Source organism: Hyperolius riggenbachi, chromosome 1 (assembly GCF_040937935.1).
Source record: "Hyperolius riggenbachi isolate aHypRig1 chromosome 1, aHypRig1.pri, whole genome shotgun sequence".
Classification (NCBI taxonomy): domain Eukaryota; kingdom Metazoa; phylum Chordata; class Amphibia; order Anura; family Hyperoliidae; genus Hyperolius; species Hyperolius riggenbachi.
This window is the reverse complement of record NC_090646.1, coordinates 473,833,994-473,852,509: the sequence shown is the minus strand read 5'-3', so window position 1 is coordinate 473,852,509 and position 18,516 is coordinate 473,833,994. Positions and strand designations below refer to the sequence as shown.

General features: G+C 45.3%; 2 protein-coding genes across 5 annotated transcripts in view; one reads left to right on the top strand and one right to left on the bottom strand.

Annotated features, from left to right (window-relative positions):
- The window catches only part of PARP2 (poly(ADP-ribose) polymerase 2), a 70,731-nt gene extending 66,272 nt beyond the window's left edge, over positions 1 to 4,459 (top strand). Inside the window, exons 18-19 of the mRNA XM_068241165.1 lie at positions 3,463 to 3,587; positions 3,670 to 4,459. Of these exons, the coding sequence (XP_068097266.1) occupies positions 3,463 to 3,587; positions 3,670 to 3,829 (285 nt within the window). The 3' untranslated portion in view covers positions 3,830 to 4,459. The remainder of the gene's footprint in view (positions 1 to 3,462; positions 3,588 to 3,669) is intronic.
- A 2,952-nt stretch (positions 4,460 to 7,411) lies between these two features.
- Positions 7,412 to 18,516, bottom strand: part of TEP1 (telomerase associated protein 1) — a 194,519-nt gene continuing 183,414 nt past the window's right edge. For 3 of the 4 annotated variants that reach the window (XM_068241093.1, XM_068241122.1, XM_068241113.1), the window contains exons 52-54: positions 17,978 to 18,063; positions 16,435 to 16,539; positions 7,412 to 8,133 (exon numbers count right to left, since the gene is read on the bottom strand). In XM_068241093.1, coding sequence (XP_068097194.1) covers positions 7,990 to 8,133; positions 16,435 to 16,539; positions 17,978 to 18,063 — 335 coding nt within the window. In that variant the 3' untranslated portion in view covers positions 7,412 to 7,989. The remainder of the gene's footprint in view (positions 8,134 to 16,434; positions 16,540 to 17,977; positions 18,064 to 18,516) is intronic. The other variant, XM_068241103.1, reaches the window with a different exon arrangement.

Genomic DNA, 18,516 nt, shown 5'->3' with positions numbered 1-18,516 from the left:
AGCAAGAATGGATGCAGGTACATGTGCAAACAGGGCCGTTACTTGGGCAGGGCGACCGCCCTTGGTGCAGACCGGCAAGTAGAAGAAGGGGGGTGCAGGCAGAAGGATATAACCGCTAGGGAGCTGGTGACGTGCGTTGCAGCCAAATGGAAGATTACCAGCGCGATCACCTTCCCTGACTCCTCCTGGGCTGCCTGCATCAGACGTCAAGTCATCATCACGTCACCACCACGTAATGACACCTGATGTCCTGTAGCAGTACTGCAGGCTGTCAGTGCGTGCTGCCCATGGAGGAGTCTGGTTTCTGGGCTCTGTTCGCCTGTGTGTTTTCCTGGATGAGTGGCTGGTGGTCACTAGTAAGTAGGCAGATCTACTCGTGACATGTGGCTGTGTAACTGTCCCTAAAGAGTAGGGTTCGCAAGTCCACGGGGGTGGGGGGAAAAGGGGTGCAATTTTTACACCCTCGCCCTGGGTGCTATTAAGCCTAGAAACTGTCCTGTTTACAAATATGTCTTGCGCGCACACACGCACGCGCGCACACACACACACACACTAAATTGGTGATAAATTGTTCTCTGATGAATAATACTGTTATAATCAGTGATTTGTAACCATTTTAAGACATACTGGATTCCATGCAGGTTTTAGAAAACACTTTGCCTCCACAGACTGTATGCTGTGTAGTGTGTACCCATTAAGCCAGCTGTAATATCTTTGCATTCTTCAATGAAAGTTTATGATGTGACCTGCTGATCAGGTCTGGTTATTTGCTATCCTGTTCCCGTGATCCTTGTCACAGACATGAACAGGTAAGTTCACAGTGGGATGTTGTAGTGAAACAACGGAGGCATTCTAATGCAGAAAGATACTTCAGTGGTAAGTCTATGCGAATATTCAGAGTGATAGCGATCGAATCCTATGTAGTACAATATCCTTGCAGTGAGTTAACACAAAATGTACACGTTAACAGTGGCAGTGCAGCATGCTTTTTAACCACTTTCCGACCGCGCACTCATAACGCGCGTCGGCAAAGTGGCAGCTGCAGGACCAGCGACGCAGTATTGCGTCGCCAGCTGCAGGCTGATTAATCAGGAAGCAGCCGCTCGTGCGAGCGGCTGCTTCCTGTCAATTCACGGCGGGGGGCTCCGTGAATAGCCTGCGGGCCGCCAATGGCGGCTCGCAGGCTAAATGTAAACACAAGCGGAAATAATCCGCTTTGTTTACATTTGTACGGCGCTGCTGCGCAGCAGCGCCGTAAGGCAGATCGGCGATCCCCGGCCAATCAGCGGCCGGGGATCGCCGCCATGTGACAGGGGACGTCCTGTCACTGGCTGCACAGGACGGATAGCGTCCTGTGCAGCCTGGAACACCAGGGGGGCCAGGTAGGAGAGGGAGGGGGAGGATTTCGCTGCGGAGGGGGGCTTTGAGGTGCCCCCCCCCCCCCCCGCAACACCCGCAGGCAGGAGCGATCAGACCCCCCCAGCACATCATCCCCCTAGTGGGGAAAAAAGGGGGGCGGTCTTGTCGCTCTGCCTGCACGCTGATCTGTGCTGGGGGCTGGAGAGCCCACCCAGCACAGATCAGCAACAACAGCGCTGGTCGTTAAGGGGGGGGGTAAAGGGTGGGTCCTCAAGTGGTTAATGACTGTATGCGAGACAACTTTCATATAACACGCGGTGCAAATTTTCTGTGCTACTACTGTGAACTTACCCTCTAGCTTTTACACACAAATGTTTAGCAGGGAGTGGAGTGTTGAAAAAGGCTAGACCAATTAAGAGTCTGCTATTAAAGGGGAACGGAAGAGAGCTATATGGAGGCTGTCATGTGTATTTCCTTTTAATCAATACCAGTTGCCTGGCAGCCCTGCAGGTCTATTTCTCTGCAGTAGTATCTGAATAAAACCAGAAACATGCATGCAGCTAGTCTTGTCAGATCAGACTTATAAGTCTGAACCACTGAAACACCTGATCTGCTGAATGCTTGTCCAGGGGCTATGGTTAATAGTATTAGAGGCAGAGGATCAGCAGGGCTGCCAGGCAACTGGTATTGCTTAAAAGGAAATAAACATGACAGCCTCCATATACCTCTCTCTTCAGTTCCCCTTTAAGCGATTAGGAATTACACTTACCTGGGTAGCATCAGATGAGTTTTGTGATTTAGTGGCAGTTTAACCTTCTTTCCTGTTATCCCGAGCTCAGCTCGGGATAACCTGCGCAGAAGGATTTCTCTGGCCCTGCTGGGCCGATTTTTCAATTTATTTTTTTTTCTTTTTACTTCAAGCAGCTAGCACTTTGCTAGCTGCGTGCATATTCCGATCGCCGCCGCCCCCCCCCCCCCCCCCTCTCTCCAGACCCTTTGCGCAGCTTGGCCAATCAGTGCCAGGCAGCGCTGAGGGGTGGATTGGGATTCCCTCTGACGTCCCAACATCATCCCGCCCGGTCGCCGTGGCGACCGGGGAATCCCAGCAGGAAATACCGTTCTGAACGGGATTTCCTGCTTACTCTGATCGCCGAAGACCATCGGAGTGGGTAAGGGGATGCTGCTTGTCAGCAGCTATCATGTAGCAAGCCCTGGGCTCGCTACAGGATTTAAAAAAAAAAAAAAATTAAAGAGTGCTGCGCTGCCCCCTTGCCGTCAGAATTGGAACGGCAAGGGGGTTAAGAGCTTTGCACGCAACATTCACAAGTTTGTTTAAAGGGACCCTGAGAACTTGTTAAAATGAAATAGTGACTTACCTGGGGCTTCCTCCAGCCCACAGTAGGCCGCAAGGTCCCCCAGCATCCTTCTGGCTCCCCTCCCGGTCCCAGTTGGCAGCTCTGTTTTATGGGTTGCCTTCAGGCTGAAGTAGTCAGGCCTGCTTCCCGCTTTGCTGATATGTGTAATCACGCCGGGAGAGGAGCCAGGAGTACCTTGCGGCCTACATTGGGCTACAGGAAGCCCTAGGTAAGTCACCATTTCATTTTAACAAATGCTCAAGATCCCTTTTAAAGGACAACTGAAGTGAGAAGCATATGGAGAGTGCCATATGCATTTCCTTTTAAACAATACCAGTTGCCTGGCAGCCCTGCTCATTTATTTGGCTGCAGTAGTGTTTGAATAACACCAGAAACAAGCATGCAGCTAATCTTGTCAGAAACACCTGATCTGCTGCATGCTTGTTCAGGGGCTATGGTTAAAAGTATTAGAGGCAGAGGATGAGCAGCTTAGCCAAGGCAACTGGTATTGTTTAAAAGGAAAGAAATATGGCAGCCTCCATATCCTTCTCACTTCGGTTGTCCTTTAAATACAGGACAACCTGAGTTTGCACTGTGGGTGCCCTGCTTTAGACAGCAAACCAGACAGCTGCTAATTTCCTAAGGTTTAAGCATCCCCACTATGTTCCAATACCAGCTGACCCATTATGATATGTGCACTGGAGACCAGAGATATGTTAGTAAACCAGGTCTTGTTTTTCTCTGTTAGGTTGCTCTTGGTGAATGGAGTGAGCTTCGTGATGCAGATTATGAGGCTCAGAAGAAATTGAAAGGAAAACAAAGCATCAAAGGTCTTGGTCGTAGTATTCCAGACCCGCAAAATTCTGTTAAACAGTAGGTAGTATAAACTCAAAGTCTACTTATTTTTTGTCTTTATTCAGCATGAATTGTAATGTTTTCTCTGTATATCTTACAGTGAAGAAACCCTGGTTCCACTGGGCCCCCTTGTTGACATAGGTCTCCAGAATAAGGAAAGCTATTCACTAAATTACAATGAGTATATTGTATATGACCCTTGCCAGGTCCGGATGAAATATCTGCTGCAAGTTCAGTTCAACTATGAATCTTTGTGGTAACAGAAGCATTGTTGGAAGAAGCACCAAATAATTATAGCTGATTAGAGTAGGGTAACATATGTGACTTTTAGTACTTTGCTAGCCAAACACAATTAAACTTCATAATTTACAATAGTGTGCAATTCAGGGAGGATAAGTTTATGCTTTGGATCAGTTATCTGTTTATGTTCAAAGTCCCCTCCCCGTCATTTCTTATAATGTACCTGTCAAATCAATACTATTGCTGGTACTAAAGTGCCTTCATTATTGCAGTGTTCTGTCTTAGTATAGTACATAGTTATTGTTAGCTGTTCATATTCCATTTGTACACTTTCCATCTTGAACATATGTAACATCCAGCTGTACTCAATGCTCTGATTCACTTTTATATTAAGATCTATTACTCTGCTGCAAGGGGGAGAGGATAAACTAGAAAAAAGTCTTGAGCCCTCACTCTTGGTACCAAAGCCATGGACTATACAAGTGTTTGCAAATCTTTCTGAATGTTATGACTTTTGTACTGATACATTCAAAATATAAGCTGGCAAAATGTTTTGCATTTGGAACACATGAAGGAAGAGGTGGAATTGAACACCCAGTGTAGATATCTAACTGACCATGTTAGTTGAATAAAATTATATTTGTAGATAATTGCTATGTGTTTGATTGCTGTGGGTTTATTGGTCTGGAAAGTAAAATGCACAATCTAAATGTGGGGTTTTGGGTGCTGCAATTGTCAATACACTTGTACAATTAAGGTGAGAAGTGCCTCTCGATAAAAAAAAAAGAGAAAAATATTTAACACCGATACTGAGAGATTAGACATTTCTCTATAACTAGAAAACTTGAGCATCCTCCACTGTAGAAAACAGACTAGTTAGTTTTTCCTTATATAGCTTTGTAGCACATTCAACCATCAGATTCCAATCAGGTCAGATCGGACAGGAATCTGATGTGTGCCACAAACTAGGAACAGATTTCAAAATGAAATCATTGAAAATTAGATGGTTTTGCACCATTCGATCCAATGCAACGCTAACGGCTATCAATCTGCTGCCAGCAGCTGATAGACCTAGATTTTTCATCCAGACCGATCGATCGAAATCAGTCGATTAATCATGCTTCCTGCTCCATCAATTAATACCAGATTCGATCAGAGTGGTTGAATTGTCCGTGTATCGATGGCAGAAATCGACGAGTGTATAGACCCCTTTAGTACTAATGTGTCTTGCTTCAAAGGGCAACTCTCCTACTGCCAATGATGGAACTAAAGGTATTTGCCTCTTCTGGGTAAAAATGGGCAGACAGGGTGCACAAGGATCATCGTTAGCAGGAGGTCTTGCACAAATTAAGCTTTGTATCTTCATCAGCAGCAGAACTGACACTAGCAGTAGCTGAGGCTAGATGGTTAAACATTGTAGTTTCTTGTGGCTTTTTATACACATTTGGTAGTGAAGGAATGTTCTGGGCTGTTTTCCATTGTTTGTTCTTCATGCTAGCTAGACAATGCAATTTAATCCTAGAGAATTCTGTTTCTGACTATGTAGTAACAGTATTTAGACAAAGTCTCTACACATAGCTAGGCCTATAAAGAAATGGTGTGGAAAGTTTGCTGATCTGCACAAAGCCCAGAACTTATGGAACAAATGAATAGAAATTGTAAGCCAGGACCCATCGTGGCTGCATAATCTCATATGCTCTTGTCTGAAGGATCACAAATCCTTACAGCATTGTTCTAAAATCTACTAGAAATCCTTTGTGGTGTGAAAGCTGTTGTAGTAAAGGTGGTAAGAGAAACCGCTTATTACAGTTTTTAAATTTGATTGTTCAATAAAAGCGGCCATGGTGTCTGAGTTTTTCTCTGTGGAAATTTTGTATATGGACCGTACGCATGCTCACTGTGTGAAACTGCAACCTTAGCTGGTCCATCCAGAGGCTTTCCACTACTTTGCCAAGTATAGGTTTTTAAATGTATTGCAGCCTTACAGGTTTGCTTTAACCACTTCATTACCAGCAGTCTCTGGCCTAAGGACCAGAGACTGCTGGTACAAAAACCAGTTGAGGACACACTGCACGGACCTGCCGCTACCACTACTCTTTCATTGCTGAAGCTCACTAGCTCTGCTGTTGCTATAACAGCAGAGCTCTGTGAGCCTTTCAGGAGCAGATTTCATTGGCTTCTGACCCTTTGATCAATGTGAGCCAATGAGGTTGGCTCTTGACCCATGATCACTGTAAGCCAATGACAATCTGCTCCTGATCAGCTCACGGAGCTCTGCTGTCATACCGACAGCAGGACAGGTGAGCGGCTGGTCCGTGCGGAATGTGGAAATTAAAATCTACACCCTGGCAGGCTTAGGCGGACATAAATAGGGCATAGTTTTCCACTACACTAGTCTGCAAGAGGTTAAATTTAAAAAAAGGCTCAATTATCCCCTCTATTTGCAATCTACATGCTACCACTTGGTACAATTATCCAACAACATGGCCTGACGTACCACTATGCTGATGACAAGCAGCTATACTTGTCCTTCAAACCTGGTGGAACAGGCCCTACTCCAAAAATTAATTCTTGCTTATCTGAGCGACAAGATTGGATGAATGACAACTGGTTGAAACTGAATGCTAACAAAACTGAGGTCCTTGTTGTCCAAGGCCAGTGCTTGGCATCAAAACAGCTCTATTTTAAATCCACACCAATCAAGATTGGGATTTCAGACAGACAGCTCCGACCTTGTGAGCAGCCTTGGTGTGCTAATCGATGGGGAATGGAGCTTCAGAAACCAAATCTCGGATGAAGTCAAATATTTCTACTTTCATCTGAGGAGCATTGCAAAAATTAAACATCTCGTTCCCCCAGACAATCTTCCAACCTTAGTTCATGCCTTCATCACCTCGCAGCTGTACTACTGCAATGCCCTCTATGCAGACCTCTCAAACCAGGACCCGTACCGCCTGCAATTAGTACATAATGCTGTTGCCAGATTGCTAACAAACCAACCTCACTACTGTCATATTACACAGATTCTACACTCACTGCACTGGCTACCTGTAAAATGGAGAATACTCTTCAAGATTCTTGACATTCAAATCCCTACACAATTTGTGCCCTGGATACATGAAGGACTTGATAAAACTGCACCACACCTCTCACAACCTTAGATCAGCAGGATCCATAAACTTGGTCACTCCTAAAGTGCACTGCAAAACCTTTGGAGCCAGAGCTTTCTGCCATGCTGCCCCAACCCTTTGGAATTCCCTGCCACACCCAGTAAAGATAGCCCCATCCCTGGAGTTATTCATATCCAGACTGAAAAGCCACCTGTTTAGCCCGGCATTTGCATACTTCTAGAATTCTTCTGTACCACAATTTACCAATCAACCAATTACTGGTCTGAGCCATGCTTATGTGCTTTGGGTCCTACGGTAGAAAAGCGCTTTATAAATGTTTGTTGTATTGTGTTTACTTATATCGAATGTTATATTTTGTTTTGTTTTGTTTTAAGCCCTAGTTCACCTCTTTATTTTTAATGCATTTATGAGCAAACCTATTAATCGAAAAAGTGCACTTAAAAGTAAATTGGAACAAGTGAGAAACGCATAGAACATGAATGGGTTTTTAATGCTTTTTGTCTCCACAGATTGCTATACAGAACTAAAAGTTTTGAGCATTTCTCTAACAACAACAAAAATTTTCACAGAGTTTTAGTTAGGGATTTCTACAAAATGCCATTCATATGTAGAGAGAGATGAAGGCTGGGTTATTAAAGGGAACCAGAGAGGAATGGGGGGTTGAAAAAAGAAAATGATTTTATACATACCTGGGGCTTCTTCCAGCTCCATAAGCCTGAATCGCTCCCACGCCGCCGTCCTCAGCTTCCTGGATCCGCCGGTACCGGGCCCGTCACTTCCGGCGGACGCAGCCAATTGTCCGCATCACAGGGGCTCCCTCCATACATGTACGCATGCGGCAGCGCAGTAAGCAGCCACATGCGTATCTGTATGGAGAGAGAGCACGCTGTAATGCGGAGAATTGGCCGCGTCCGCCGGCCGACTTGCGGCAATGACGGGACCCGGTGGCGGCGGATCCAGGCAGCGGAGGACGGCGGCGTGGGAGCGATCCGTGCGTATGGGGCTGGAGGAAGCCCCAGGTATGTATATTGAATCCTCTCTGGTTCCCTTTAAACTTGCAGAGACGTCAATATATAAACATTCCCATACTGATCCCCGCAGGTGATGCGACATGCCACTGCTGAGGAATCACTCTGAATCTGAGGAGAAGGGGACAGGCAGGTGACCGCTCCTTCACAGTTGAACACTCCCACCTATAATAATGACACAAAATACACAATGTAAAATAACAAGTTTTTATAGTGTAACTGTCAGGCATAAAAACAAATCAATTTTTATCTGGTAAACAAGTAATAAGGATGCTAACCAGGCAATCCAAAAGTAAAAAAAAAAAAAAAAAAAATCACTCTTACTTTTCTTCTCCATAAAACATCATTCCCCAGTTTCCCTGACTCTTATCTGGTACATATGCCCGAAAAAAAAAAGTTACAGGTCATCCTGGGGTTTTTTTTTTTTTTACTCCTTACTTTCCCGTCAGACATAACAGTCTGATTGGCTGAAGCCTTTTTCCCTCCTGCTTTCCCCTCCCACACCTCTGTTCCTCTTGAGTCGCCAATGTTTCTCATGCTGAGACAATGCACTTTCAACTGCAGAGCTGGGTGGGCATGGGCATCCGCACATTGGGCAAAACTGGGGCATGCACCCCCCCCCCTTGCCAGCTGCTGCCAACCCCCCTGCTCCCCCACAACCTGCAGGAGGAGGAAGCAACACAAATGGAAGGGGCAGCGGCTGGGAGTATCAATTATAGTTGCCTAGTATAGTTGCCCCAGTATGGGGGAGCTTGGGAGGGACAGCGGCAGGGAGAGGGGCCAGACCCCCTCACCTGGGTCCCCTCCTGGCGCTTTCTCCCTCCAAATAAGCATCGGTAAACAGAAGTGGGCATCAGCAGGCCGATAGGAATTACTCACCTTTTTCCTGCATTCCAGGTGATGGTACGCAGCGCCATCGTCACGTGACACTAATCACCACCTTCTCCACCGCTCTGTGCTTCCTGATTAGCGGAAGCACAGTGAGCGTCGGAGAAGTCGGAGACCAGTGTCACGTGACGATGATGCGCGCCATCGCCTGGAATGCAGGAAGAAGGTGGGCAGTTCCTCTCCGCCCGCTGATGCTCGATTCTGTTTGCCACTGCTAATTTGGAGGGGGGGGGGGGAGCGCCAGAAGGAGGGGATCCAGGTGAGGGAGGTAGGGGGGTCTGGCCCCCTCCCTGCCACTGTCCCTCCTTCCAAGCTTCCCCCATGCTGGGGGCAACTATACTAATACTGGGGCAACTATATTCTCTGCCTTTCTGATATCCCTTTCTACTGTCACTCTCTCTCTACCTTTCTGCTGTCTGTCTCTCTGTCTATGCTGTTTCTCTCTCTGCTGTCTCTGCCTTTCTGCTCGCACTTCTCTCTTTTTGCTGTCTCTCTCTGCCTTTTTGCCCTCTCTCTTTGCTGTCTCTCTGCCTCTCAGCTGTCACTCTCCCTCTCAGCTGTGTCTCTCTCTCTGCCTTTCTACTGCCCTCCCCACACACAGGCACCCCCCTCCTACCCACTGGCACACTCTCCCACCCTCCTGCAAAATCTGGGGTGTGGCTTAATGCCACACAGGGGGCATGGCTTAAGGATCCATCACTACCTAAACTGGGGGGCACCTGTGTCGGAGGCACTCGCAATCTAATCCTTATCATAGCCCTAGTCTGATGTCCCACCATTGCCAAGTTATTGTAAATTTGGCTCCACCTGTGACCACACCCACATCGTAGTTTATGGCCATGGGTGTGGGAGAGCTGGCAGGCACTCGGAGCTATAAAGCCAAAATCAACAACAGATACCCAGTACACTATGTGCTCAAGACTGGCAAAGGAAACGATTCTGCAGCAATGAAAAAAGGCATAGAAGGAAGTCTGGCACTATAGTGTTTAATATTCAAAAAGTAGTATCGCATCAAGTAGGTATATAGTGCATCAGCAAAACTTGATAAACAACAATTTGATCAAGCAGTGAAAAACACAAACCAACATGGTATCTTGATACTTAGCTGGGTACTGGTGGGAGGTGGCGGAGGTGGGTGCCAAAAGGTGCACGGCCTAACGACCGTTTCGCATGGCTTGCGCCAGGCTTTCTCAAAGGTGAAATGTGCAACAGTGCTGGAAAGGCGGCGGAGCGTTTTTAAAAGTGCAGTGAACAGCACTTCCGGTCCGCCATTATAAGCCACGCCCCCTCCGGAAGTTACAAAACTCATGCCCTATGACCTGAGAGCATTGTGGAACGCAAATGGTACGCATGAAAAGGCCGCGTGTACGCGTCAAAAATGACGTAAGCGCACGCGGACCCATCATACCCACAGCTCACACAACGCTCCCAGAACGCGGATATGCCGCATGACGAAACGTGTAAATGCGTAAGAATGACGCGTACAGGCGTCAAAAATGACGCAAGCACGTGCCATCCAAATAGCATGCAAAGAAGTACCTGCATCGCATGGAGCTACTGTACGTTGCTCAAGTCATGCGTACCGGTGGTTGCAATAAAAACCCTTAGCCTACCCGCTCGTCAAAGGCGAGCAGAGAAAGGCCCAGGGTAAACAGCCATCAGTAGGCAAGATATGGCAAAGGCCTAGCAGGACTAGATATGGAAAATTATCTCATATCAGGCTTATTAGCCTTAGAGTATTATGGCAATATCTTGTGGGGCAAGGAAGGAGAGTTGATGGCACCGGAGGGGGATAGGGTGAATAGAGGAATAGTGAACCCAAAGGTGTGAAAGTGAACAAGAAGGAGGGGTGATATAAAAGAGGTGGGTACACTAGAGAGAGTGGAAGTGGGAGCAGTGGACAGTATTCCAAAGAGAGGTAATTAATTCAGTCCCAACATGGCATCCATCTAAAACAAAGATACATATCAATGAATTTATATACTTAATAATGCTCATCGAAGGGCAATTAGGAATAATTATGTCAAAGGATGTAAATTGCCATGCTGGGGATGAAAGGGCAACAAGTGGCGGCCAGGGGTGGGGGCACAAAGGATCCCCAACCAGGAACACGGAGAGAAACTAAGGATCAAGGAAGCATGCAAGATCTACGTAGTCATTTAGACCCAAAGGACCCATAGCGTCCGTGCGTAGGATCCAGAGCGCCTCTTGTCTGAGCAAAAGTTTTTTTCTATCGCCTCCTCTGCGAGGAGTATTGCAAATGTCGATACATGCATAAGACAAAAGATTGGGGTTGCTTTGATGGAAAGTCGACATATGCTCGACGATCCTTGGGCAACCTTTATTTTTGGGAAGCAGGCGAACATGTTCCAAGACGCGTTCCTTCACCATTCTGGTGGTTTTGCCGACGTAGAAACGTTTGCATGGACACCACAAAGCATAAACCACAAATTTGGTTCTGCATGTGGCAAAAAAAGAAACGTTATGATGGATCGAACCTAAAGCGTAAGACTTACCGGTTTTCATAAACTGGCAGGCTTTACAAAAGCCACATTTATGATTACCAGATGAGGTGAGATCATTCAGCCAAGTGCGCTGTGGATGCTCGCGAAAGTCGCTGTGTACCAGAAGGTCACCAATAGTTGGTGCTCTCTTAAAAGCGATTAAGGGTTGAGAGGGTAAGGATTCTTTCAGGAGTGGATCTTCTAAAAGTAGGGACCAATTCCTACTAAAAGCCCATTTAATCTGACTGGCCATGGGTGAAAAGTCAAAAGAAAAGACTCCTGTTCCCTTAGTGGACTTGACTCGCTTTTTCCTTTTTATAAGGTCAGATCTATCTCTATCAAGAGCTTTTTTAATGGCTAAGTTAAGTTTGTTTTCATCATAGCCTCGGTTCAGAAGCCTCTGTTTTAGATTCTCAGCTTGGTTAAGGAAATCCTGGAGCGTGGTGTTATTTCTGCGCAGTCGCAGAAACTGACCATAGGGGAGAGAATCTGTTACATGTTGTGGGTGGTAGCTCTTGCGGTGCAGAACAAAATCTGAGGAGATTATGTGAGAGAGAGGTGGGAGTCTTCTGGACAGTCACTACCTTGGAGAGGTACAAGGGAGAGCAATTGGTGGCCAGGGGCTTTAGGAGGTATCAGGAACCCTCCGAATATAAACAGGATCCGAAGTTTGTCGAAACTTGGAAGCAAGAATTTTTGGAACATTCAGCTCGTCTACAAGACATTGTTCTAAATAGAAGCAGGATTGAACTTAATCTACTCACCAGTGCCATTTCAGAAAATAAAACAGAGTTCAGTAAGCTAGTATCTGAAGAACACTTTAAAAACTCAGTTGACAAAATCGATAAAAAGCTAGCAACAGTACAAGATAATATTAAAGCACGAAAGCTACAAAAATTCCTTCGTGATAAAGAGGATTATAAGTTTGGAAGAATCTTTTCCTGGGCACAACTTTACGGTTCCAAACCTAAGGCGAAACCCAATTCACCCAAACAACCAAGGGGTTACTGGACCACTGATTCTGAGTCAAGTGGGGAAGACGTCCCTAATCCGCGCCCCAAGCATACCCCAAAGAAGAAAAAACCTCAAACCAATCCAGCTGGTGCCCCTTTAGGCGGCGCATCAGGAGAGGAAGAGGGAGAAAAGGGCAGAAGGGTGACCTGGGAAGACAAATCGAGAGGAAAAAGCAAGAAGAGGAAAGTAACCTACTAGAAACCATGCCTTCTAACATCAAGACCAGTGTGGTAAATCTGACCACTGTAGAATTACCAGATGGGGTGGAAAGTTTACTTAACAAAGGCCTGAACTTTTCTTTGACACAACAATTCGACTACTCTCGATTCAAGGTGGATCTTTATAAGGGAATCAGGAAACTGAATATCCAACATCATTTTGGAAAAATGAAGGCAGAGCAGCCCTTGTCCTTAAAAAACCCAGAAGAATATGATATGAAATCAGTAGGAACACTTGGTTTCAGCATTATGGGCTCATGGAAGGAGACACAACTTGAAGAAATCACAGCTCTGAATGAACTTCTGGTTGATTCAGCATTGGTTGCTGTACCAATGACTGAAGATATCAAATTTAAACCATGCAAATCGATTATGCCTTTTTCCACTCAAGCAGGTTCCTGTATTGACCACTTTGAAAAACAAGTAGATAATGATATCAAGGCCTTGATCTACCCCACAGTAACTCCCAATCTGTCCCCTGTTGAAAGTAATGCTTTGCGGTGGCTGAGAAATCGTCCTGATCTCACCATCCGCAAAGCTGACAAAGGGGGATCAGTGGTAATTCTTTCCACTGAGAAATATAAGACAGAAGCCATGAGACAATTGTCTGATACCTCTACCTACAAACCTCTTAAAAAAGACCCCACTATGAGCTACCACTCTGCCCTAAGATCACTTCTTAGAAGAGGGGTTGAAAAAGGCTTTTTGACCTCAGCCTTGGCAAACAACCTTCTCCCTACCTTCCCAGTCAAGCCTGTTTGGTATTGCCTTCCGAAAATACATAAATCCCTGACCGATCCCCCAGGCCGACCAATTGTCTCAGGCCTGGGGGCGGTCACGGAAAGGCTGTCACGATACCTGGACCACATCCTCCGACCTTTGCTGCATTATATCCCCTCACACCTCAGCGATACTATTGATGTTTTAGAGGGCCTGGGGTCCTCATCGTGGTGCAGAGGGGATCTGCTGGTGACTATTGATGTAACCAGTCTCTACAGCAGAATTCCACACACGGATGGCATTGGTGCTGTAAGGATGTACCTTGACAGAGAGTCCAACAAGGAGGCTTCTCACAACGCATTTGTGTGTGAATGTCTGGAGTTTATCCTTACTCATAATGCCTTTATGTTTGGGGACACTTGGTACCAGCAGATCTCAGGTACGGCGAGGGGGACCCCAGTAGCTTGTACCTATGCCAATTTGTTCTTGGGAGCCTGGGAAGAAATTTACATTCATTCCCCCAATAACCCTTTCCGCTCGGCTCTGAGGATGTGGTCCAGGTATGTGGACGACATCCTGACCTTTTGGTCGGGAGATACTCCACTCTTGCAGTGCTTTTTAGAATATCTAAATCACAACGAGGTCAATATGCTCTTCACAATGGAATGGTCAACAGAAAGCATTTGCTTTCTTGATTTGGAATTGGCCGTTACAGAAGGAGGCATATTGACAAGGAGTTACCGAAAACCCACCGCTTCCAATACCATTCTGTACCGCAAGAGCTACCACCCACAACATGTAACAGATTCTCTCCCCTATGGTCAGTTTCTGCGACTGCGCAGAAATAACACCACGCTCCAGGATTTCCTTAACCAAGCTGAGAATCTAAAACAGAGGCTTCTGAACCGAGGCTATGATGAAAACAAACTTAACTTAGCCATTAAAAAAGCTCTTGATAGAGATAGATCTGACCTTATAAAAAGGAAAAAGCGAGTCAAGTCCACTAAGGGAACAGGAGTCTTTTCTTTTGACTTTTCACCCATGGCCAGTCAGATTAAATGGGCTTTTAGTAGGAATTGGTCCCTACTTTTAGAAGATCCACTCCTGAAAGAATCCTTACCCTCTCAACCCTTAATCGCTTTTAAGAGAGCACCAACTATTGGTGACCTTCTGGTACACAGCGACTTTCGCGAGCATCCACAGCGCACTTGGCTGAATGATCTCACCTCATCTGGTAATCATAAATGTGGCTTTTGTAAAGCCTGCCAGTTTATGAAAACCGGTAAGTCTTACGCTTTAGGTTCGATCCATCATAACGTTTCTTTTTTTGCCACATGCAGAACCAAATTTGTGGTTTATGCTTTGTGGTGTCCATGCAAACGTTTCTACGTCGGCAAAACCACCAGAATGGTGAAGGAACGCGTCTTGGAACATGTTCGCCTGCTTCCCAAAAATAAAGGTTGCCCAAGGATCGTCGAGCATATGTCGACTTTCCATCAAAGCAACCCCAATCTTTTGTCTTATGCATGTATCGACATTTGCAATACTCCTCGCAGAGGAGGCGATAGAAAAAAACTTTTGCTCAGACAAGAGGCGCTCTGGATCCTACGCACGGACGCTATGGGTCCTTTGGGTCTAAATGACTACGTAGATCTTGCATGCTTCCTTGATCCTTAGTTTCTCTCCGTGTTCCTGGTTGGGGATCCTTTGTGCCCCCACCCCTGGCCGCCACTTGTTGCCCTTTCATCCCCAGCATGGCAATTTACATCCTTTGACATAATTATTCCTAATTGCCCTTCGATGAGCATTATTAAGTATATAAATTCATTGATATGTATCTTTGTTTTAGATGGATGCCATGTTGGGACTGAATTAATTACCTCTCTTTGGAATACTGTCCACTGCTCCCACTTCCACTCTCTCTAGTGTACCCACCTCTTTTATATCACCCCTCCTTCTTGTTCACTTTCACACCTTTGGGTTCACTATTCCTCTATTCACCCTATCCCCCTCCGGTGCCATCAACTCTCCTTCCTTGCCCCACAAGATATTGCCATAATACTCTAAGGCTAATAAGCCTGATATGAGATAATTTTCCATATCTAGTCCTGCTAGGCCTTTGCCATATCTTGCCTACTGATGGCTGTTTACCCTGGGCCTTTCTCTGCTCGCCTTTGACGAGCGGGTAGGCTAAGGGTTTTTATTGCAACCACCGGTACGCATGACTTGAGCAACGTACAGTAGCTCCATGCGATGCAGGTACTTCTTTGCATGCTATTTGGATGGCACGTGCTTGCGTCATTTTTGACGCCTGTACGCGTCATTCTTACGCATTTACACGTTTCGTCATGCGGCATATCCGCGTTCTGGGAGCGTTGTGTGAGCTGTGGGTATGATGGGTCCGCGTGCGCTTATGTCATTTTTGACGCGTACACGCGGCCTTTTCATGCGCACCATTTGCGTTCCACAATGCTCTCAGGTCATAGGGCATGAGTTTTGTAACTTCCGGAGGGGGCGTGGCTTATAATGGCGGACCGGAAGTGCTGTTCACTGCACTTTTAAAAACGCTCCGCCGCCTTTCCAGCACTGTTGCACATTTCACCTTTGAGAAAGCCTGGCGCAAGCCATGCGAAACGGTTGTTAGGCCGTGCACCTTTTGGCACCCACCTCCGCCACCTCCCACCAGTACCCAGCTAAGTATCAAGATACCATGTTGGTTTGTGTTTTTCACTGCTTGATCAAATTGTTGTTTATCAAGTTTTGCTGATGCACTATATACCTACTTGATGCGATACTACTTTTTGAATATTAAACACTATAGTGCCAGACTTCCTTCTATGCCTTTTTTCATTGCTGTAGTTTATGGCCATGCCCATTTTTCAGCACGGCACCATACAAGCGCCACATGACTCCAACCCAACCCCCCCCCTCCCCCATGAAAATTTTCTGAAGACGCCCATGTGGGTGGGAGAGTCTAAACACTGGAAGGAGGGCGGGCAATGATACAAAGACAGAGTAAGGAAGGAAATTAGGTCAGGAATGGCTTCAAGATAGGACACAGTCAAAAAAAAAAAAAATAGGAGGATTTTCTTTTCACTATAGAAAAATCATAAAGTACTTACTTGTCTAAAGGGGTTGCTTCTCCAGATTTTCACACTACGATCAGTGGATGCCGTAATCACAATATCACTCATCACATTTAGGCAGGAAACTGATGCTGAGTGAATCTGTGAAGGATAAGAATAGAACATGCAAGTGATAGATTGGGTTTTAACAGTATGGAAGTTGAAGTGCATGAAATGGGAGAAATATTTCTATACTGTACCCCCAAATTAGCCTTTATGTAGAGCACTGGCGTAACCATGTGTTCTTACAAACTTGATTCATATGGATTTAGTTTACAAAAATTCACTGTATGTACGTACAATATGTATACTCATGCTGCAACTGAATGCTATCCATCAGGTGATGGACGACTTTTCTATTAAGTGCAACATGCTACAGAGCTAAAATGTGTGTGTGCGGTAATGACTTGGGAGGGAGAGAGTGGAGGGGGAATAGCGATACTGGAGGACGGGTTCAATCGGTGAATTGGAGGTAGACCCCGGGGACTAATGTGTGATATAAAGAGGTTATAAAATGTAGTTAGCTGTAAAAATAGACACTGATGGATGACCTGATATTTTGGAATACTCTGTATCAAAGAATGGGATATGCCACATTGTTTATGCTATGTTGCAGCCAGCTACGCCTTGCTTTTTCCTTTATTTCTATGATGTCTGCATTGATGTTTTGATATGCTCTCATAAGGGCTTATGCACTTAGTTGTACATAATTCTCTCTGCAATTCACAATAAACCAAATTGTTTTTAAAAAGAGTGAATGCCATATTGTATTAGAGATGAATAAAAAAACTGCATTTTTTCCAAATTCCAAAGGTTTTTTTCTATGGACCCTGCAGAAGGCAAGCCTCTGTTCTGAATCATGCTGTGAACATTTTACCAGTTTGCATCCCCTGTAATTACTAATTGTACTTTTATTTCCCTCAGCCAGCCTAGTGCTTTACATTGCCTTATACAAAAACCCGAATGCACCAGGCACTCTACTGACCCTATCATCAAAGGCAGCCTGGGGAGGGAATCTCTCCACCCTCCCTCCCAAACTGCTCTCTAGATAAATCTCCGCTCCAGGCAACTGCCTGTTCTTCTGGTGCTTAGAGGCGCCTCTGTATTGCCCACTGCAGCGGACTAAAGCTGCAATGCAAGTTGATCAAATTGTGTTAGAGCCTATTAAGCAACTTATATATATAATTCTCTCTGCAATTCACAATAAAACAAATTGTTTTTAAAAAGAGTGAATACCATATTGTATTAGAGATGAATAAAAAAACTGCATTTTTTCCAAATTTTGTTGACTTTTGTATGCACAATGAAATCGAATCAATCAAATGCAGTTGCTGTTGTCATGAACTGGAGATGATTCAATTCTTAGCTGCATACAAATTTACAACATAATGTTGCATTTGATGTATGTTTAACACATTCATGTAGGTTACGGTCTAAGATTTTATCACCAGGATTGGTACCAGTGTACTTCGTACCTGGACATGGACTCACTTTTAGTAGTATATTTTGTACAGTACTGGACTATCCAAGTTCTGCTTACCTGTTTACACTCCCACTCCCCAGAGGTATTTTCATTGGACTGTTGTGGGTTATGAAGCCACAGGCTTCCACTGGAGTCAGATACACCTACAGAAAAGACATGGGAGACAGAAGTTACCAGCTGAAAGCTACACAGTATGTACTAATTTAAATGCATGGCTAGCACATCTGTCAGCCATCCACACCCCTTTGATTTGCACTAACAATTTGAGGAATTCTGATTGTTATTGAAAGGTAATATAAAATATTGAGTAATAAATACAATCTACATTTTTGTTCGGTTAGTAATAAGATTGGGTTTTTTAAATTGTGAGGGTAAGATTGAGGGGGGCAAATAAGAGTGATAAGGAACATTTATATTGCGTTTTTCTTCTGGCGGACTCAAAGCGCTTGAGCTGCAGCCACTAAGACTTGCTCAGTAGGCAATAGCAGTGTTAGGGAGTCTTGCCCAAGATCTCCTACTGTATAGATGCTGGCTTGCTGAGCAGGAAGAGCTGAGATTTGAACCTTGGCCTCCTGTGCCAGAGGCTTAACCATAAC